The following is a 23,582-nucleotide window of genomic DNA, read 5'->3' as shown; positions in this document are numbered from 1 at the left end:
CAGTCTTTCCAGGCAGTAGATCTAAAGGGCCAACAGATAACCTTTAACAGTGGCCACAGCAAAGCCTTTTAGCGTCAACGAAAGCCCAGATCCCAACACTCTGAGGAAGGGAAGAGCGTAGCCTTGTTCTGTGATACTGGGGGCCCAACAATCCATGATGATAGACTGCCAATTACGTAAATGATAGGACACCCTCCCCCTTACAGGCTGCACATTCTCCCTAAAAGGTGAACTGAAGCAGTTTTGCAGGAAGAGACACGGATGAGGAGGAAAAGGACTGTTGCGGGGTCCACCCCCAAAAGTGAATTACCTCCCTGCCTGTTGATGTAATGAACAGTAGTGATGCTGTCTGACAAAATGAGAATGTGACTCCGAGGTAGAAGGGAGGAGTGCCTTACTGCAAATCACACTGCTTGCAGCTAGAGTAGTTTATGTCTTGTGCTGCTTTGTCGTGGACCAAAGATCTTCCTTTGTCACACTGCTGATGGGAACCACAGCTCAGCAAGGAAACGTCCATAAACACAGTAGACTGATACTGCTTGAGGCTCAAAGGACGACTCACCTAAAGATTAGAGGTGGTCCATCCACCAATACAGATCAACATAAACAGAGTGGATGATCTGTACTTGAGCCGTGAGACTCCTTTGCTGCTGGAGCCATTGTGGTCTTCCACACCACTGAAGGTCATCCACCATTTGGTATCAACAAGATGCACAAGGGCATGAGCCCAAGCAGATGCAAAAGCTGCAGAACTGGGCTCTGAGCCCGGGTGAGAAGCCTCAGAACCTGCTACTAAATATGCGTGATCCACCGAGGAGGAGTAGGAGTAGGAGGAGGAACAACTTCCTGTTAGTTGTGTCTAGTAAGTGCCACTAGGAGGGACAGTCTACATAAGAGGCGAGACATTTAGGTATTGTTGATAAAGCCCAATTTGTGGAAGCACATCTATGTTCACTGGAGGTTCTCCTAGACCAGAAGTGGGGGACTCACCTTTCACTTACCAGTCATACTTGTGCTGAAATACATGGACTCCTGACCATCTCAATGAAGCCTCCACATCTGCCAGGACTTACACAAAGGCATGTGGAGAGTCCAAACAGTAGCATTGATAACAAACAATACTAGAATGCTACCTCGCCAACCATCTGTGGGCTGGAAGAACTGGAAGATGGAAATAAGCACCTGGAGGTCTATAGATGCAAATCAACTTCCAGCATTCAGTCAGTAAGACTTGGCTGAGGGACAGCTTCTTGAACTTGACCTATTGAAGGAACACATTTCAAAATCAGATTTTCAAGATGAGTTTCAAACTTCCATCCTTCTTGGGAGCCAAAAAGTTAAGCAAGGGCAATCATGTGCCCTTTTTTCCAGACATCACCCCCAAGGTTCCACTGCTCAGAAGGGGAGTGACTTCCACGTCTACATCTGAGCCATGTCCCAGAGAGTATGTCCTGGTGAAAAGAGGGTATTCAGGAGGGGCAGAGCTGTAGATCACAGCCCTTGTGTATTAGATGGATGATTCAGGCATCTGTCGATCATTTCCCGATTCCTGGAGAAATGGAGATCTTCTCCGTACCAATTTGTCCAGAAAGAGGGCGGTGTAGCACAGCTTGAATAACAGAGCTGGAAGTTCACTCATGCGACAAGCTGAAGTTATTGCAACGTGAAACACCATTTTCAGAGTCAGGAGATAGAGGGGACAACAGTGCAACAGCTCAAAAGGGGTACACAAAGACAGCAAGGACCAAAGTTCTACTGTAGAATTACAATTTGTTTAGGGGAAACATACAGACTAAATCCTTGAGAAAATGCATCATAACAGGATATTAAAACAAGGACGGTTGACCCTGTAAATGCAAAGAGGTCGGAAAGGCGACTGCAGGTCCTTCTGGGCCACACACAGACCAAACAGCAACACATTCAGCAGTCTAGCTTACAACAGGTCAGTGCTACAGAAGCCACAAACTTGTTCCAGGACCCTGCATAAACAGATTTTGCAGAAGGACGCCTGCTTACCAGTATGGCATCCACCACTCCGGAAGACAGACTGAATGCAGTCAACTGCTGTTGCTCAATCTCCAAACAAGGAGGTGTAGATTGCGCAGGCTTTGGAGTAAAACCCTACCCTTCTGCACTGACAGAAGTTCCTTCCGAAGCTGCAGCCTGAGGACAGATGTCCATGCCCAGAAGTTCTGGTACCACATTTTCCTGGCCCAATCCAGCACCACTAGGAGGACTTGGGCTTGGTTAATCCTGATCTTCTTCATAATTTAGGGCAGGAGAGGTAGCAGCAGGCATTATATAGCAGTCCCATGCTCCATTCTAGGTAGAAGGTATCTACAGAGAGCCATCCTAGAAATGTCAGCACACAAAGGTGCTGATATTGTGTGTTCCCAGCAATGGAGAACTAATCAAGCCAGGGTTCTCCACATTTTTGGAAGACCGCTTTGTGCCACCCTCAGGTGTAACTGCTATTCATAATCGACTAATCTTTGCAAGATGAGTTTGTCTGCTCTGGTGTGTAAAGAGCCCACCAGGTGGTTCACAAGCAGGGAAATGTCCTGACAATTCAGTCAGTTCCTGAAGTGAAGAGCCTCCTCGTACAGGACCGGTACCCCAAGGGGCTCTGCTCGTTACAATACCACATGTCCGTGGTGTTGCCCATGAGGATCTGAACCAGCTTCCCCCTTGATGGATGCAGCAAGGCCTTCAAAGTCAAGCCAATGACCTGCAATCCAGTAGGCTGATATGAAGGTAGGTCTCCCCCAGAGACAAGAGTCCTCTAATATCCACCTCTCCCACATGACCTCTCCAACCTAGCAGAGATGCATCTGCCACTACCATAAGCTCTGGGTAGGGCAGGGAGAGGGGTCTGCCATTGGTCCAATTGTGGTCCAGCATCCCCTACTGCAGCATTTTTAAAGTTTTCTCCAAAGCTGGATGGAGTCCAACAGGTTTCCTTGCTGCTGAGTCTACTGAGACTTCATATCACACTGCAGAGCCTGCATGTGCCACATGCCATAGTCAAAGAGCAGGATGCATGATGCTAGCAGTCCAAGAGATCTCAGAGTCAACCTCACTGAGATCCAGAACCAACCAAAAGTGCACTGTATCCAAGAGGACCCTGATGAAAGGAAGCCTCCACAAAGGATTCGGTTGTGACTTTGCATGTTGATCATGAACCTCAGTGATGTTAAGAGGTTTGCCGTCTTCTAGAGGTGATCTACGACTGACTATGGCAAGCTTTCCTTTAGCAGCCAGTCATCTAAGTAGGGGAACACTGGTACCCCTGACTTCTGAAGATAAGTTGCAAGAACCGCCATCACCTTATGAACACCCAAGGGGCGCTGAGAAAGGGAACATGGCAAACTGAAAATGCTCGTGGCCCACCTCAACCTGCATTGCCTGTGAGCCTGCAGAAGATTCTGCATTCTGCAGTTCCAATGCTACTATCAAGTCTCCAAGATCCACGCAGAAGGAACCTGGTCTTACATGAGCATGTTAAATTTGTCCTTTCACAGGACACAGGAAAAAATTGAGAGGTCGATTAATAGAATAGAATAGGACAAACTCTTAAACTCTTTTTCAGCACTAGGAAATAACAGCCAGTCCGCTCTTAGGACTCTCCCTATGGCTCCTTCCTACAGAATGGACGACTTCCAGCAGAAAAATGGGCAAATGGGCAAATGGTTCTCCGAAGGTCACTCTGATGTAGATGGAAGATGCAGCGGGACAGAAAGGCATGGCAGGGAGTAGCCTGTTAAACTACCTGCAGGGACTGTCTGTTGGATGCAGTACATACTACTGTGACAAGGATTGAACAGTTACATGATCATACCTGGAAACACATTAGCAAATTCATATGAAGTCACAAATGGCAAAGAAATATTGCTTGAAATTGTTCTGTTACTGTTCTCCAAGGAAATACTGTAATTCATGATCACTATTGAGACCCTGCTCCACTGCCCTAAGCTTCTTTATACAAAGTGCCTCAGCTCTTCCGAGCCTTAGCTTTCTGTTGCCTTCCAATACCCATCTATTCTGATCTCTGTGCATATTTGGAAGGGAATCACAGTTTGCCTCATATTATCAACACACTGCTTTCACTGCACTATTGGACTCCATTCCTCAGCTGTATACTTTCCTTTTTGGAGTGCATCAGTCACTGGAGGTGTGTATCACATGAAATAATTGGATTTCGATTAAACAACTGATTTTGGCATTTGGATACACTATTCTATTTCGGGATCAAAGGCTCGGATTATGCTTAGCTTTCTCCATTTATTCAGCTCATAAGCCTTAAAAACAACAAACAACATGAGGGCAAAGGACTACCAAAACCTTGAGCCCAAGGCAGAAACAAGTCCACCAATCATATGCCTCGCTCTCAAACCCTCCTCCCCCCAAGGAACAGCACTTTACCATTTTTCGCTGCTCAGCAGCCAGATAAGTGCTTTCCTTGAGAATATTATAATCCTAATCAGTTTAGACTAACATGGTTTCATTCACTCAATGATTGCTCTATAACTTTGCTTATTTCATCAATCTTTTCAGTATGCTGCTTTTGCTTGAGGAGTGCTTGGGATCTTCAACGCTCCTTGCTTGCACTCAGAAGGAGCTCTGGCGCAATAGCTGTGCCTTAGGCTCACTCTAACATGGTTCCCACTGATGCGTGGGCTGCTAACAGTATCACGCGGTCGGGTAGCTTTCTTCTTCACATCACTTTGCACGGTGTTGGCGCCTTTGGGGGCGCTGCAGGTATGGAGACGATCACCCCTCCAGTCTTGTTCGCCTCACATTCTGCGAGCAGATGGGCAATCGGACAGTGCTGCTTTCCCTATCGGCCCAGCAGGTTGCTGTACCCAGAGGGCATTTCACGTGATGCTTAGGCCTTGTTTTAAGCCTTTCCTCTATCACAGACTACGCGTTAGTACGCTAGGCCCACTTTCCTGGGTTCACACTTTCCAGCTTACAGGTGCTGGCTCTGTTTAGGTCTTCTTGGCCCAGGTACTCCTGCACCCGGTGTATCTACACAGGTTAATACAATACTTATTACCTTTATGAGGTTTTTGCAGAGCCCTGGTTGGCAGTTCAAATCGCATAATCATCCTGATTCCAACAGCGGGAGGGAAGAGATGTCCGCTCAGTGGGTGAAGAGTCCTATCCTTTTCTCCTAGTGTGGAATTCTTGGATGTGGTGGACACATCACTACAGTGGACCATGTCCACACCACTGGAACCCTTGAACAGGCAATTGCTCCAGCTTGCAGCTCAGCAGTGTTACTCCCCGATGGGGGAAGACATAGGCCTTTGACATACTTCCAAACCTCAGGGGTGTCCTAAGAAGCTGGTTAAGGCTTGATCTGTGAGAGCGACTTCCCCTCCAAGAGACGCTTTCAAATGGCTGTGGCAGATGTTTCTAAAGCACTGAACCAGTCACTTGTCCAAGCCGTCAGACCCCCTGTTGCCTGGGCAAATCCCCATTGCGGAAGGCAGCTTCCCTACTGGTGATGATTTGAATGTTGAGGAGGACGTGGGTGACCCTGGTCAATATGTTTCTGACAAACCAGAGCCCAGTAGACCGTGGAGACCAGAAGGATGCCACAAACACCCCGGCTTGATTCTTCTCCCAACGCAGGAGTGACAAGGTAAACAGGGATCGAAGGAATGTTGGACCCGGCAAGCAACTACCACCCCAGGTCAGTGGAGTAGGCTCTGGCAGCCAAGGTGGCATAATATGTGGGCAGCAGACTATGCAAGCCGATGAACAAAGAGGTTAGCGCCCACCGGCAGGTGGAAAGTCGCTGGAAAGCCGAAGACGGACAGCAAGATGGCCACCTTTATAGCCAAGTTCCTCAAGGACTCAAAGAAGGGGATTGAATGGTCTTAAAGGGCTTGCCAAGACAAGCTCCCAGACGTCTCGGACCACTCACAAAAATTCTTTACATGGCCAAAGAGGCAAGAATCTGGCAACCTCAAGATCCTCTAGGCGTGGGCCCAATAGGCCAAAAGTTCCCTCAGGAACGCTAACTTCTCCCTTCTAAACAGATAGACTGCAAGCTAGGGAATGCTGGCAAACAAAGGTCTCTTAGGAGACCCTTTCTTTATATAATTTGGTAAGTTTGTGACCACCTTCTCTTCACTGGACAAAGCCCAGCAGTCAATGATTGTGGTTTATGGTAAGTGGGTTTTCGCTGGGGCCAGTGGAGGCAGGGGCTGCTCCTCCCGCTGCACCTACTTCCCGGCCTCACAGAGGTCTCAAGGCAACAGCCAGTATCAGTATGAGGATCAGAAACAATTTGTTGAGTTTTTCCTGACCGTAAGTTGAGGATGCGGAGGCCGAGGATCCTTACGTGATGCTGCCAATGCCCTTGGTGGAAGCTCAGGTAAAGGATACCCTTTCTTTCCATCCAAAAGTGGAACAGTGTTTGGGCCTATTCCTTTACAAGTGGAGGGAGGTAACCGGCGATACCTCAGTGCTGCGGAAAGTCATAGGCTTCCATAAAGAGTTTTATGGGGTGACGGTGCAAAGGTAAAGTCCGGTGCCCAGTACTTTCTCAGAGATGGAAAACCACCTGCTCATGCAAGACGTAACCTCCCTTCTAGACAAGGGAGCCATCATGCCTTTAGTTTCATACCCCACTGGATTCTTAAGCAATATTTTCCTAGTCAAAAAGAAAGGCAAAGGTCCACAACCAGTGATAAACGTGAGGTAATTCAATGAGTGGGTGGTCTACCATTATTTCAAGATGGAAGGCCTCCAACTATTGAGACACTTCCTTTTGCCAGGTAATTAGATGGCCAGACTAGATCAAAACAATGCCTAGTTCACAAGCCCAATATTACCACCTCATCACAGGTTTCTGCAGTTCCGATGGGAAGGGCAGGTTTACAGGTTCTTCACCAAAGTGTGGAAACTTGTGGCAAGCTACTATCGTTTAGGGGGTTTGGTTGATAATTTAGAAGAATATCTTACTCCTCCACCAGGAGGAGGTCTGACTTTGGGAGCAGGTGGAGATAGCAAGCCACCCTCCTGCAGGATCCCGGCTTCATTAAAAGTCTGAGTTCAATCCTCCTCAGTCAATGTGTTTTGTGTGTTTCCTCAACAATTTGGCAGAACAGACTCTTAGGGCCTGATTTAAAGTTTGGCGGAGGGCTTACTCCATCACAATTGTGAGGGATAGCTCCTCCGCGAATTACAATTCCATTATAGACTATGGAACTTGTAATACGGCGTACGGGATACAAACGTGACGGAGTAAGCCCTCCGTCAAACTCTAAAGCAGTCCCTAAGAATTTCTCACAGAAAAGTGTAGATGATACAGAAAAAATTGGAGGACCATGGTCATAGCAGGAAAGAGGGCTTCACAACAGCTCCTTAGAGCTGCTCACAGGATTCTTTGTGGTGCAGTCTCTCACAAGAAACAAGGTGCCCTGCTCCATTCTCTTAACGGCTCCGCAGTACAAGATCCGAGGTCTTAGCAGACCTCGCCAAGGAGTTCTGGCATTTACCTGCTTGGGAGGTTCAAACGCACCACAGATTGGCACTTCAGACACCTCAAAGATTTCAGTGCATGGAAGTTGGATCTGACCATATTACAAATGATCATGACCAAAACGACCAAGACCGAATGCTCCAAAGTTGCACTTGAGTCAGCTGGACGCAGTTGGGATGCAGCTGGGTCACCCAGAAGGCAAGTTAACACCAAAAGATGAGAACTGCTGAAACTGCTGTACCAGGCGACTGGTAGCCCAGTGGTGACAGTACTTCTACCGAGCTAGAGAGAAGGTCGACCTGTGTGGTCAGAATCGCCTCACCAAGCCCACGAACCAAGGGGTAGCCCCAGAAGACCCTTGTTGGCTGCACAGCATCTTCAGCATCCTGTATCCCTGCATCAGGACCATTCCAATAGAAGTTAATGGCAAGGGACCACTGACACTGAAGACTTCTTTTCTTGTCGAGGTAACTGTTTTTCTGGACCTTGCTGGACCCCTTGATTGGTTCCCTGCCAGAGTCGGTCACTGAAAGTAACTCTAAATTACCACTTACCCAAGTTTTTCTTGAAAACGTTTTTAAGTGTCATTGAATATGCAAATACTTGTTCACAGTTAAGTGGAAAATTGTGATTTACTATACCTTGTAAAATCTATATCTCCTGGCGCTCAGGTGCATCTTTTTCATTTTAGTGTCTAAACTGTTTTTATAAAAAATCGAAACTATTTTTATAAATTGGTGTTGGATTTCTTGAGTGTCTGGTTTCTTTCTTCTTCAATTGGTTTGGTGCTGTTTAAATGCTTTACACTTGTTTATTTGTCACAAGCCTGACTGCTCAGCACCACAGCTACCCAGGGATGAGCTAAGGTTTAATAAACAAACCAAACTGGTTCTAAAGGGGTTGCTAGTGGATAACACGGCGAGCTCACACAATCATATCATGTAATATGGTAGACCACCATTTCCTCACAGTGGTCATGCCCCAATAAGGGTAGGAGGCTGGTGCTCCAGGAACAGGGGGCTGGGCGGTCTGTTATCTCTGTGGTCCTGGGCATTGGCGGCTGAATCCCCAACCTTGAAACGACAGCGGTTGTTGCTGTATGGTGGGCCTCTTTGAGTACGTCTGTCTTTGCTTCAACAGAAGGCAACTGTTGACCTAAGACCTGAGCCTCCTCTCTAATTACCATGGTGAATGAGGCAGACTCTTCTGTGGAACAGTCCAGCCCACCATCTTCTTGAAGGTCCATATAAAATTCGTCATCATCATTTTGTGGGGCAGACTCGTCCCCACCATCATCACTATCACCCCTAAACCTTGCTTGGTTCTGGTCAGAGTCCAATCTGAACAAGTTGTTAAGCACTGGAGGTAGCTTTAAGGCAAGGGCACTGTTTTATCAGAGACATGGAGATCAGCTTTCGAGGAACTGATCTCTAGTGCACCTTCAGCCCATTTTGGGATTGATTCGGCTCAGTGTCGGACAGAACTATAGAAACAACAACGGGGTGTTGGTGCCCGTGTTGCCACAGTAAGGATTGGCATGGAACGTGGTGCTGGTCGATAAGGCGGCTCTGCAGTCAGAGCTGACCCCGAAGTGGGCTTGGGAGGCACACATGGTGCCAAGGGCAAGCCTGCCACCGGTAATGCAACTGAGGGTCTCCCCGGATCCATTCGGATCAAAAGTGTACCAGAGGGAATATGTAAGCTGCTGGAGGTAAGAATGTGGCCTCTTTAAATGCCTCAACATATTGCAGCATATCCAACAGGCACAGGAATTCGGAATGCATAAGGATTAGCTGCAGAATTGGGTCCTTGGTCAGAGACCGGGAGCGAGACTGCAGGGCACCTTGACATCCTCACAAGTTCTAAGGTGGAGAGTGGCAAGGCTGGGATGAGGCTTGCTTTGACTACTTGCAGCTCTTCTTTGATTTTGACTTACCCAAAGACTTGGAGCTTGATGTGAACCTGTAGCAGGACAGGCCCCAGGACTTGGTCACTGAATTTGAGCAGGAGCAGCCTGCACGCGATTTCTGATCGTGCTCAGCAACCTAGCGCTTAGCTTCGAGTTCTAAGACTGACTTTCAGGGGCATCAGGGCACATACCTTGCATGACATCCAGTGGTTGCCCAACTCCAAACACCAGACATACCCAATGGGGATCTGTCACAAACATTTGTTTATGAGTGTGTATACAAGGCTAATACTCTGTAGTTTTAGGAGAGCACATGTTCCCTTGCATATTGGTGAGAAATTCATAAAAAAAGGTCATGTCAAAGGATGGCTCACTCAGGCTGATTATTATACACGAGTAGTGTACAGGTGGTAGGAGCTTTTTAAGTTGAGAAGTAGAACAGGACGTTGTCCTCCCCTGCAAGATGGTTTGCATTACATGGTTGACAATTGTAGACACAGACCTGTCTGAGAGGCATGAACAGGGCTTATATGCCCAGTTCAGTAATACAGAGGTAGTTCATGGGAACATCAGACCAGAAACAGCTCAGCCACCGATTGGTTAAAGGAAAGCATGCCACTGGGTGGTGCACAAAGTGCTTGAGAACATTAACATAGAAAAGAGCTAAAAAGAAGAGGGATGATGAAGGAGCAGGTGAGAGGGCGCAAGAGGGAGTATGCCTAACACAGAGGGAAACAAAACAGATAGGTTGGAGAAATATGAAATTGTGAATGGTTAACATATGGAATTATAGTTTGGTAACCATCAATAATGAAATTTGAATGGTTAACATTTACAATTATAGTTTGGTAACAATCAGTAAAGGGGTTGTTCTCCATCAATGGGTTCAAATGTCATCAAATGGACAAGAGTGAAGCTCGAGTTGTCTATGATATATAGGGACCCTGATGTGAAAACCTCTCTGCTGTAAAAGAAAGAGTCTTCTCCCTTGGGTGCTTTTCCCCTCATCATCCTCAGACATTCCTTCAATCACTCGTGACTACTAAAGAAAATACTTGGCACTGCTGCTATCCCTAGACTCTCATGGAAACCCTTCTCCACCCCATGCAAATATGTATTTATGAAATGCAAAACCTAGTATCCAGCTATCCTCCCCACCATGTTCAACAGCCTCCACCCACCTCCCTGAGATACTCTTCCCCACTCAATTGCTGTGCTCTTTGACAGGTGTGTGGTGAGCCAGTGCGACACTGACAACAGCTCTCGGTAAGTTGCATCAGTAGGCCTGAAAGTCTCCTGTCAGCCTTTGGATCTGTGACTGACAAGAGAAATGGCAACTGGCAGCCAGAGGGACACCTTCACTCCTCCTCTGGGGCTGTGTTTCCCTGTGACATTACAACAGTGGAAACACTGAATTACTGGATTTGAAATCTAGTATTAATGCTAGCGTCTGAATACTTTGAGGTTATAAAGAAAGCCACACAAGGAAAGAGATAGCAAAGCAATGGAGAGAGAAAAGCCATAAATGGAGAAGTGAGTTATAAAGCTGAGAAACCCGGAGGCCAAAGACAAGTGGATCTAGACTTACCGAGTTAAATAAAGGTACTACATGGACACCTACCGCAAGATCTGCTGGCTGAAGTTCTCCTTCTGTTCAGGCGTCACACGGCTTGAGGGGAAGCCTTCCTGCAACATGGCCTCCTTGATCCAGATGCTCAGATGGCTGAAGCAGTGCTTGTTTAAAGAGAAGAGGATGTCTGCAAAGTTATCCATGAGGCTGCGAGCTGCCTGGCCACCGATCCCCTATGGAGAGCATGGACAGGGACTCATTAGTGGGAGCTATGGGAGTCGAACAAAACGAGTGGGCCTGGTAAGGTCAGAGAATGAGATCAAAGTAAAACCTAACAGGATGAAACAAAAGAATCTGCACACACTTCAGACACAGCCGTTAGGCACCAGAAACCAAGTATACAATTTAAAAAAAACGGAAGTGAAGAGAACTAAATCACAATATTAAGTCAAACTCTCAATAACGTATACTCAATGGAAATGTTTAATTCACCTGCAAATTGTCTAATATGACTTCTTTTGATGTAAGAAAGAATAGGAATCAAGCTGAAATCTAGCCAGGAGCAAGATAATGAGCTACAGAAAGAGATAGGAAGTAGATCCTTATTATTGGTTTAGCATTACTGCTAACAGGCATATTAATACAGACGTGAATTACTAACGAAGAATTTGCAAATAGTTCTCTTGTGGGAGAGGAAGATTCAATGATGATGTCCACCACTTTGAAATTATAATGCTGGAAGAGGCATCAGCATGCCAACTGCTTCTACTGCCTCAAAGCTTAAGGAAATAAAGGAATGTCAGTGCAACAAGAAAGTGGAATCCCCGATTCAGCTTTTTAAAGGGATTGGTGGAAAAGGGTGTATGCAACAGCTAACTGATTTAACAAAGGGTCATTGCCTGGCAGCAAAGTAATTCATTGTAGACTTGACAAAAAGTAATCTGTTCCTTGAACTTAAGAGTTGGCCACTGCTCTGACTTAATAAGAAGTGACGGACTTGACTAAACAAGAGGTAATTTCCTAGAAGTAACTGGTGACCATTCCCTGCACTCAGAAAGAGTCATTCCTTGCTTGAACCTAACAAAGGCCATTCAATTGCCTGTATTAAACAGGAAGTAGTTCCATGGACTTCAAAAAAGGTAATTTCCTGGAATTCTCGTCTCAATATTTAAAAGTTTCCAAAGAGACTGAAAAAACATTATCAACAAACTGTATTCAGAGAAGATGTTGGTTAGGAACAAGCAAATGTCCTTCTCTTGGAGATCGGCTTCCTCCCTAATCTACTTGCCTATCAGGCGCGGCGCTAACACTCAGTGAGACAGTCAATATGTTCGCTGCCTCAGGCATAGATAACCTCTAGCTGAAACATCCTCATTCAAGGACAACCTGACCACGATATTATATACTGAGGCTAAGAGATAATGTCCTGACGCGGTCCAAACCTCAGACAAGTTGTCTGAAACTCCAGTGAGTTGTCCTGCTGTCTATAGGACAGCCAAAGTGACGATCGTGAAGCAGAAAGTCCAGCACAGGGTCCCCTGTTCATTACTGCCATCACTTAGGACTGCTATTATCATTTAAGGTGGGTGAAGCCTTATAGGGTAATGCGTTCCCACCACAGTAACCAAAAAAAAAAAAGAAACAGTGAACTGGAATGCAGAAGGCATCCAAGATGTCCATGGATACCAACCAGTCCAGAAGCATCCACCCTTCTATCTCTTTGTTGTCATGGAACCCTCGCCTTAGTCTGAAAGATAGATGTAAACCTCTGTCAAGGTTTAAAAATATGTCAAAAGGATATCCACGACGGGCAAGTGAGAGGGCTTAGAAGAAAAACCATAAACTGCTTCCAGAGGAACAGGTGTAATCCTACTGAATGTTCTCATAGTAAAAATCATAATAAAATTAGCTCATTAGACCAAAGTCCTTTTAAACAACACCAATCATCATAGGTTATATATTGTTCTCAGACAAAAAATAAATTTGTTACACTAGTTAAGTACAATAAATTATTGAGGCTATTCACAAAGGTAACTTACACTTGTGAGTAATTTGCAGGTGTAAGTTTATGCTTTCACTTTCAAGTAACTCCACTACTTTTGGCTAGTCACAAGATGCGTAAAGTTACTTAAAAGTATAGATTTACACATCTCCACCCCCTGAAACAGGGGTGGGGTCAAATTTAGAAATGCAAGTTACCTCACTCAAACAAATAGTAAGTAGCAAGTCCAGCACCAGACATGGCAAATGATATTGCAACACCCTCCCATAAACAGCAATGGAGGCAGGGACGTGAAATAGAGCCCCATAGGAAATAATGTTAAATTAAATTATTTAAAATAGTTAAAAATATAATTTAAAGCTAACAAGATATAGATAACATTTATTTAATTATAAAATATTTTAACCACTTCTTAACTCCAAAAAAGTGCAATAATATTTTTACATTAAATATTAATGTAAGTTCTTTTTTATATATTTATTATAAATGTAGAACAAAAATAATTATACAAAACCTATTTTTTTTTATAAACCTGCAATTTAAAGATATTAAATTAATTAAAAATTATTTTGCTGAAGTTTAAATTATTTAATACATTCCCACCTACACTAAAAAATATTTTTTTATTAACAATTTCTGAATTGAAGACAGCTAACAACTGATGTGCTCTATCCATACACACCCATCCTTACTTACCTCCAGCACAGCCTGAAGCAGCATCTTGCCATTCTCATTCACCACCTGCCCAATTGGTGCAACCTCCCCACATCGAGGAAGAATTTCTGTCTGAAAGAGGAAAACGGTGTGGCGTTACAAGCATTTTTTATGTTGTCCCACTCAGTGTCCCCCCCATGATGTGCTAGGGATACTTCGTCCCGCTAGGGTGACCTTTTGGTGAAAACTGCCCTCAAAAAACTTTGCTTCCCTTGGAACTGTGATGTGAGAAGGTAGGGTTTGCACCATGATTGAGAACTGGAGGCCACAGAAGTGCAAGACTTCCTGTTCTGAGATGGGTACATTCACCAGGCTCAGAAGGGTGCAATTCATTTATAACCTCAACACAAACACTCACCACTCTCCCTTTGATAAGAATGTCTGCAGGACATGTGTGTGACGAGGAAACCTATAAAGATGGCTGGATGATAAGTACTAAATTGTGCCAAATATTTGTTTAGATATATACTTCACAGCCTTCTTTACTTCATAAACATACAGTTCAAATACTTTGGATTTATATCCTTCAATGTTCTCTCAAGAGTAACTACATTCTTGGATGTAAATCCTTCAATGATCTCAAAATGGTAACTAACTACAGCCTTGTATGTACATCCTTCAATAATCTCACAACGGCGACTATACCTTTGTATGCACATCCATCAACAATCTCACAAGGCTAACTACAACCTGGAATGTACATCCTTCAACGATTCCACAAGGATAACTATAGGCTTGGCTGTACACCCTTCAATGATCTCAGAATGTTTACTACACACATTGATGTACATCTTTCAGCGATCTCATAAGAATAACTATAACCTTGAATGAACATCCTTAAACGATTTCACAAGGGTAACTACAGACGTGGACGTACATCTTTCAACGATCTCGCAATGGTAACTACAATCTTGGATGTACATCCTTCAATGATCTCACAAGGTTTACTACAAACCATGATGTACATCTTTTAACGATCACATACGGCTAACTATAGCCTTTAGTGCACATCCTTCAAAAATCTCACAAGTGTATCTTGAGGCTTGGATGAACATCCTTCAATGATAACTACAGTGCGAGATGTGCATCTGGGCAGATTCTCCATTTAATCTTGCGTGAGGCCACAGTGAGTGGGGAGAACAGAGAAGATGGGAAACATGGATTCTGGCTGCTCTGTGTACAGCAGAGGTAACCAACAGCGGAGGGCCAGATGCATATTTTCAGGCTAAGCAAACACGATGTAAAGGAGTTCCATTAACATTCACCATAAGTAAATTTATCTTATACAGATATCCTGAAAATTTGCCATTGAGAGTTGTTTCTTCATGGCCTACATATGGCACCTTGGGCACTCAGAAACTTCTACCATTGAAGTTAGAGGAGAGCCAATACTGGCTGACTGCCTGGAGAAAGTTTAAATTTCTTGCCATCCCACCCTCCGCTCGCACACACCGACCAGGAATGCAGTGGGATATATGAATGAATTAATGAATGAAATAGGGATTTAAAAAGTACAAATAATCACTCAAGGGTGTTTCGGCCTCTGATGTGTTGATGAGTAAAGGCTCTGCTGGCCAAATCACAAAAACATGCCAGATGTTTAGGAGCCTGGGGCTTTTCAGAGATACAGAGGTGGGTCAGAGCAGGAGATGCTTTATGGTGGAATTAAGAGTGACAAAAAAAAAAAATAACACTAAGTAAAGTTTCATTCTTCAGGGATCTATTTTATTTTGACAAAGACGACCTTGAGAACAGGTTTCCCAATAAATGAATGGAAATGTATTTTATGACAAGAGGACGCTTGTTGCCCAATGTTTTTCCTTCCATTCTTGTTCGTGGGAGGCACTGCTTTCTACACCACTACATTCCCATTCTTTACCTCATCCAAGGCTTACAGCATACTAGCAGCCAAAGGCAGCCCATACCTCTTCTGTTACCGACACTGGCACTGGAAGACCCTCCTCCAGCCCACAAGAACCAAAAACCCACACACCCAATCTGAAGACTTATGTCGGTCTGCAGGCGAAAATTTCTTTCGCTTTGTTACTTCTGCACTGTTGTTTAATCTTACTTCGAATCGTCTTTATAATATCTGGGGTAATGTTTCCATTGGATAATCATTTTGCCGAGTACCTGAGAAGGTCATTGCTTTAATCATGATGAATGGAGGTTGTATCAGTCTCAGGTAGACAGTCTGACCATCTTGAGGTTTGGTGCATCACCACTGACTGCACTTAGGTGGTCATTACAATTAGGTGACAAAGCTTGCAGTGCGGTGATACCAGATTTAGGAGGTGTGGTATTACTCCAGAATTTTATGTCCAAATCAAAAAAACAAAACAGCGGGTGCAAACACCATACATACTCCTATGTGTTTGCATTGTTACCATCTATGTTTTTCTGAGTCATTCTCTTGAAAGAAAGTGGTGTTACAACCAGTAGGACTGCAGAAATATGTGGTAATCAGGTTACTTTCCACTTCCACCCTATCCATACCGCTCTCTAAGTCAACACAACATCCAGTTCTACGTGTGGTCACAAGGCAATGGTAGTAACTCGAGAGGTTTCAATACTGGATTGTGGAAGCTTCGTTTGTGACATCTCTTCGGTACTGGAAGGATACTCTTCGGTACCCAGGAGCAGAGCTTGCTAGTTACAGCCCTCATAGCTCATCATCCAAGTTAAGTTCAGGAGAACAAGCACAGGGCAGTCTGGCCACCTCAGGGGAGGCTGTACAGGACGGTAAAAGGAATAACTCAAAGAGGAGGCAGACACAATACCAGGTACTCACAAAAAAGTTACACGACGCTTTGACAGTCGGAGACTCTGGGAACTTCAAGGAGAGAACACCTAGAGTGAGAGAAAGAAAAAGGAGTCATGAACTCGAGATTTACAGCATCCTTACATGTTCAAATTCATGTCACTCTCTCTCCATACAGCTGCAGAGCATCCTTGCATGCCTGCCTTCATGCACCAAAGGTGCTACAGAAATCCTACTCTGTGAGGAACTACAGCTGTAGAGCATCCTTGCATACCTGCCTTCATGCACCAAAGGTGCTACAGAAATCCTACTCTGTGAGGATCTACAGATGTAGAGCATCCTTGCATACCTGCCTTCATGCACCAAAGGTGCTACAGAAATCCTACTCTGCGAGGAACTACAGCTGTAGAGCTTCCTTGCATGCCTGCCTTCATGCACCAAAGGTGCTACAGACATCCTACTCTGCGAGGAACTACAGCTGCAGAGCATCCTTGCATGCCTGCCTTCATGCACCAAAGGTGCTACAGAAATCCTACTCTGCGAGGAACTACAGCTGTAGAGCATCCTTGCATACCTGCCTTCATGCACCAAAGGTGCTACAGAAATCCTACTCTGTGAGGATCTACAGATGTAGAGCATCCTTGCATACCTGCCTTCATGCACCAAAGGTGCTACAGAAATCCTACTCTGCGAGGAACTACAGCTGTAGAGCTTCCTTGCATGCCTGCCTTCATGCACCAAAGGTGCTACAGACATCCTACTCTGCGAGGAACTACAGCTGCAGAGCATCCTTGCAAGCCTGCATTCATGCACCAAAGGTGCTACAGAAATCCTACTCTGAGGAACTACAGCTGTGGAGCATCCTTGCATGTTCACATTCATCTCACACCCGCCCCAGGAATTACTGCTGCAGAGAATCCTTGCATGCCTGCATTCACGCACTAAAGGTGCCACAGAAATCGTATTCTTTAAGGAACTATAGCTGAACAGCATTCTTGCATGCCTGCATTAATGCACCACAGCCGCAACAGAAATCTCACTCTATATGGAACTACAGCTGTAGAGCATCTTTCCACGTTCACATTAATCTTGCACTCTCCGCAGGAACTACACCTGCAGAGCATCCTTGCACGCCCACATTCACACTCTAAAGGTGCTACAGAAATCTGCCTTGTTCACAGGAACGACAGCTGGATGGCATCTATGCACACCCACGTTAACGCACCAAACGTGCTGCTGAACACTCACTCAGCCATCCTTAGATGAACCACACACTCTCCTTTTCTGCTGTCCACAACCAACATGGTTACTGGGAATGTGATTAGCTGCATGTTTTAGGCTTTCTTTCAAGGCCCTACAGTAAAAAGATGCCTAAGCATTGTACCTGTTTACAGAGTAAGAATCATCCTGCTCGCTCTTGTCTTAAGAATGGTTACCTAAGTGTGTTGCCTGGAGGACTGGATGAAATTAAAGACACAGTGATACCCTGCAATCAATCAATCAATCAGCATTTATAAAGTATGGCCTATCACCTGGTGTGGTCTCAAGGAGCTAGTTGGGGGACGAGGGTCAGCTGAAGAGCCAGGTTTTGAGGTCCTTCCTGAACTGAGCCAGCGAGGGGGACTGTTTGGGGTGGAGCGGCATTGTGTTCGAGGCCTGCGTGGCGAGGTAGGAGAAGCATCTTCCTCTGGCCGTGTTCCTCCTGATCCTGGGGATGGCGGCGAGGGGCAGCTGAGCAGAGCGGAGTTCCATGGAGGGAGTGTAGAAGGAGAGGGGGTGGTTGAGGTAGGCAGATCTGATGTTGTGAAGGGCCTTGTATGCGTGTCAGGAGCTTGAAAGTGATGCATTTCTTGACAGGTAGCCAGTGTAGGTCTCTCAGGTGGGTGGAGATGTGGCTGTGGCGGGAGATGTCCAGAATCAGTCTGGCCACGCCCTACAACTGGCTGGCAGCTTAGGTTAGCACTGTGACATGACGACAGACTTCTAGAGCCAGGTAACTCCAGGGACTGGTACAAGATACAGATTATTTCCTTGAGTACGGGATAGTGCAGCCAGCTGGCAGAAGAATCCAGGTGCTCCAAATGGGCTGGTAAACCAAGCCAGTCTCAGAATACAGACTCTGTAACACTAGGCTGGTACACTGAGCCAGCCTCCTCTAGGACCAGATGCCTCAGATGATTGGTAGAGGAATAGAGACGCCAGTATACTGGGCTGTACACTGAGCCAGTCTCAGAATACAGATCCTCTATCACTGGGCTGGTACACTGAGGCAGTCTCCTCTAGGACCTGATGCCTCGGGTGGTTGTAAAGGAATACAGATGCCCTAATACTGGGCTAGTATACAGACTCAGTCTCCTCTAGGACTGGATAACTCAGGTGGTTGGCAGAGGACTACAGATGCCCTAATACTGGGGGGGGGGAACTGAGCCAGTCTCCTCTAGGACTGGACACCTCAGGTGGTTGGAAGATGACTACAGATGCTTCAGGACTCCAATGACTCAGGGAACCAACACAGCTCTGGCTTACAAATACCTGAGGACATACGGAACCTGGGAGTCGCTACTGTCCGGCTGCTCTGATTATGTACAAATGTCTTGTGTCAAACGTATCTTGAGTTACCCAACTCAATAGAGTGGTCAAGAGCATCAAATTGCTCCTCTCAATCTGACATCACTTAGCAGCTACAATACTAGCAGAGTTAACCCAAGCGCTGGTAAAAGGCACCTCTAGATTAACAAAATTGTCTATGCCGGGCACCCAAAAAACTCATAATAGAATTACAAAGGTTTCAAAATAAGGCAGTCAAAATGTGTTAGAATTTGTGAACATTGGAAAATATCGAACCAGCCATGTAAGTGCTGTAGGGCTCCTAGAACCTTCAAAAACATTCACTCCTAACCAATGTAAACAGAAACCCGGGCTCACCAACAGCCAAGGGTTTCACCAAAGTGCTAAATCAAAAGAAAACATATCTGTAGAAAAAGGTTTGCAACCTTATTTAAAAATGTATTATGAAAGAGGGGTTGTTTTCAGAGACATCTGTGCTCCCAAAACTGTAAAACAGAAATAAGAGCACCAAGTCTGAACTGGTCATTTGGGATATAGGCTGATGGAGAGAGAAGTCTCTGAGATATACTGGTTGCCTTGATGGGCTGGCAATGTTGATTTGAAAACTGGCTTAAGCAACTAATACTTTATGATTACACCCCCACTCCCCCCCAACCACTAAGATGAACTGAAGTACAGAATTTACAATCTTGTTTTTTCAACAAGCAATTGATTTAAAAAAAATCCTTTGCATGTGTTCTTCTTATGCAGATGAAGTACGCAATTGTTCTTATGAACCATTTCACCAAATGGGTGAAGCTAAAGTTTGTTTGGGAACCAGACATACAAGGTGTAACAGATTTTTTTGACAGATGTTTTCCCCATAGAAGCATTTTCTTTCTGAACTAGTGCCAGACAATGAAGCCCTGTTCACAACTATATAAATGGAACAATTCTTGATAGAATGAAGAATTAAAAATAGGAGAATATTATTGAATCATCCTCTAGCCAAAAGACTGAACAGAATGTTTGTTGAATGTTTTCATTGGATTGTGGCCTCTAATTGCCTTTGTAAGATTATCATTGTGGTTGTACCCTAACACTCCCCATTTTACAGTTTTCCCTGCACCCACATTCCGGAGCTGCATTCGGAACCAACAGTTGTGTCCTATTTAGACGCGAGATGGGTTGGGGAAAGAGAGGGTATGCTCAGTTGTGTGTTTAGAACATTAAAACCAGTTAAGCAGGGAATGAGATACATTAGGAAAGCAAGTTGGTACTGACACAAATGAGTTATGTGGAACATCTAGGCAATGAGATGTTTGTTGAAATTCCATAGATGTGTTGATGGAGTGAGTGATAATGCTGCAGCAGTAAATAAAGTAGATAGTGGTCATAAAGAGAGGTTGTCGACTTCCAAAGTCGATCTCAGGAGCAACTGGACAGGGCAGCATATTAAGAATATTCGTGTATATAAAATTATGGACCAACGGATTATCTAATGGATCAGCTTTAATTTTGTTTCTTCTGCTTCCATCTTTTTCTGTGCTGTGTCACTCTGAACATAAAATGTGTGGAGGGGGATCCATACTCAAACGTCACTGCTTGTTTTGCTCCTCCTTTGCGTGTGGCTCTGTGGTTCGGCAGCGGAATGGATACTTTACACATTTTTCTATGGTGCCACAATCCGGCATCATTCAGCCTTACAGAAGAACAACCATATGCGGCTCTCATGAAGATGTGATCGGGTTGAAAAAAGATGTCAAGGGTTAAGCCTCTGGAACTGCCCGCCTTTGCCAGTCTACCTTCAGAAGGTCTTCAGAAAGCCTCGCTGTGCCCCCGTTCCTTACCCCGTCCACACCACAAGGTTCTGTAGCTACCGTCTGGCTGCTCTGCTTATGTACAAAAACAACAAATGACTAAAAGTGCCACAGAGAGCAGTAGTATCGTCCTTATACATGTATACCCTTTCTATGGACTTATTTATTTATATATTACGTCACTCCTATGATAGGAGAAAACAAAATCCTTTCGACTCTTTACAATGCACTACTCTATGTCTCACCCTATACCTCTCGCAATATAGCCTCCACCTCCACTCTGACTCATTCCAAACCTCTTTCTACAACTATGATCTCCAAAATAGTCCTTTCTAGACTCTTCCTTCCTCGACTCACCCCAAACCTCATTTTACTACTGTGATCTCCCAAACAACTCTTTCTAAATTCTTCCCTCATGTATCCCTTATTTGAATCACCCCAAACCTTTTGTCTACTATGATCTCCCTAATCCATTTCTATACACTCTCCCCTCCTCAGTCTCACCTTTTACTCATCCAAAACCTCATCTTACTACTATGATCTCCCAAATAACACTTTCTAGACACTTCCCCTCTTCAATACCTACATTATCCTATTCAATCCAATTAACAGACTCACATGTCCACTGCTCAAATTAACTCATATTTCCCTACACCAATCCACCACTTCTACTTTCTGGGTTCCAGAGTAGCGTGTTACTTGCCAAAAGGTGCGTCAGCGCCTCGTCAGCAGTAGTAATCGCTATATAAATACAATTACACAAGAGCAAGACGAGAAGCCTTCTCTGTACTGTATCAATTGATGGATACACCACTGAATGGCTGAGAGTTAAGTCAGCAATGAGGTGATTCGTCCTTTACTTCGAGTTTACAGGGCTGAAGTGTGAAGCTAATGTTTGCATGTTCTCACTCCTTTTCTCTATCTGCAAAGGTAAAAGAATACATGCAACAGCTCCGCTTGCCACCACCTGCTCTTGGTAGGCCTGCGAATAATTGGACATACATATTCAAAAGTCTCTTCTGGCTTAAGAACCTTACCATGAATGGGTTTTGGATTAACATTTGTTCAATAAAAAAACTGCATATGGTGTAGTCCCACTCAAGTAAATACCTTTGAAACACCAGGGAGACCCACACAGTTCACAAGGCATCAGAACTGCAAATACTCATGTTAAACAATGTAAGTTAACATGGAGTCAAGTACAACGCCCAGCACAGGAATGCCTTTGTCCAAGAGCTCGGTAGTAATTAAAAGTGATGGAAAAATCTCCCCAAAAATCTTACCTCTACAGATTAAATAGCTTTTGCACTAGCTTTGTCCAGTGGTGCAATTACCTCGCCAAACGCTATTTAGGTAGTTGTCACTCAATATGCAAGTATGTCAACTTGTTTTCAGAATAAAGTGAAGATGGTCATTGAGGCAAAGAGATTTATTGCTTCCATGTCCTGCCCTCGGCGACCACAAACGACCTAGTCACACCTTTCTGTTGTGAACATTAAATAAGTCTTACATTGGTCCAAAAAGAGCTTTATACAAAATTATTAAACAAATCAAATCAGATTTGCACTGGGAACAGCATATTGATTGTTCATGCTAATAGAAAAGTGTTAGAAGTTCCGACAGTGGGAGCCCTGACATTATTGCTAAAATAGAAAGAACAAATCCTCCCTTGACACTAAGGATGGAGTCGATATCATTGTACTGCTTATGTCTTTTTACAGACAAATTCCATATCATCATTCTTTCCCGACAAGCTGTGTTCTGCATCAGAAAGGAACATTTTGACTCTAAGTTATTTAATTGTCCAATTGAAACCCATAGTAGCACAATCTCAAATAGGTGTTCCTGTGAAATGAAGGTGCTAAAAGGATTCTGCTACAGTTCTCTTTCTCTCACCAAGTCTTTCATCCACTCACCAACAGACAGTGGCAAAAGTGTGTATCTTGGGCTCACGCGCAAAACGCTGCTCACTCTTATTATGCTGTTTGGATCAAAATGACCACCAACCTCCTGTCCAGACCTTAGTGCATTGGCCCAGTGTAGGTATAAAATTGGTTTAATGGCGACTGCCATACAGGCACTTCTTTTAGGACTCTGAAATAAAATTACCACTAATCTATGCACACCAACTCCTCTAAAGACTCCAAACATAGTCTACATGAGTTCAGGCAAGAGACCAATAGGCTGCACTGAATGCAAGCACCTCCTACTTTGCAATTTCAGAGATATTTCCAGCCACGTTAAGCCTTCAAGACACGTGTCCTCATGTTTCCCTCTCAGTGAGGAATTTATCCAGAGCTGAAAGCAGTACTCATTGTTTTTCTTCTTCCTACATCACCAAGACATGTTACGTGGTAATGTGCTTAATGGGAACAATTAACATAAGATCACACAAAGGGCCCCTTTGAAAAACTGAACACAAATATTTTCATTCTGTTCATCAAGATCTGGGTGGACTTGCTGTAAAGGGGTGGCAGGAAGTCTGAGTGCCAAATGAATCGCCTGTAGCTCCTGCAGACTGATATAAATCATCTGCTCCTCAAGAGACTGAAGGCCACTGATCTCCAGGTCCTCCCAATGAGCTGCTCACCCTACAACGAAAGCATTTGTTATCACTGCAGCCACTGGGAACGGTATCCCCCAGACAAGGTTGTCTTCCACACTCCACCACATCAAACCTGCTGCCATGACCCTCGAGATCGTTTCCAGAAAGCCATTGATCCGCGCCATGTTGGGACCACTGCCTGCAGAGACACTACTGGAG

At 44.7% G+C, this 23,582-nt stretch overlaps 1 protein-coding gene across 1 annotated transcript in view; it reads right to left on the bottom strand.

Annotated features, from left to right (window-relative positions):
• IPO13 (importin 13) overlaps positions 1–23,582 on the bottom strand; it is a 370,551-nt gene that overhangs the window by 2,102 nt on the left and 344,867 nt on the right. Inside the window, exons 17-19 of the mRNA XM_069227822.1 lie at positions 16,482–16,540; positions 13,673–13,762; positions 11,026–11,207 (exon numbers count right to left, since the gene is read on the bottom strand). Of these exons, the coding sequence (XP_069083923.1) occupies positions 11,026–11,207; positions 13,673–13,762; positions 16,482–16,540 (331 nt within the window). The remainder of the gene's footprint in view (positions 1–11,025; positions 11,208–13,672; positions 13,763–16,481; positions 16,541–23,582) is intronic.

The sequence above is a fragment of the Pleurodeles waltl genome, chromosome 4_1, assembly GCF_031143425.1.
Source record: "Pleurodeles waltl isolate 20211129_DDA chromosome 4_1, aPleWal1.hap1.20221129, whole genome shotgun sequence".
Lineage (NCBI taxonomy): Eukaryota > Metazoa > Chordata > Amphibia > Caudata > Salamandridae > Pleurodeles > Pleurodeles waltl.
The sequence above is the reverse complement of the archived record's forward strand: the minus strand, read 5'-3'. Positions and strand labels throughout refer to the sequence as shown.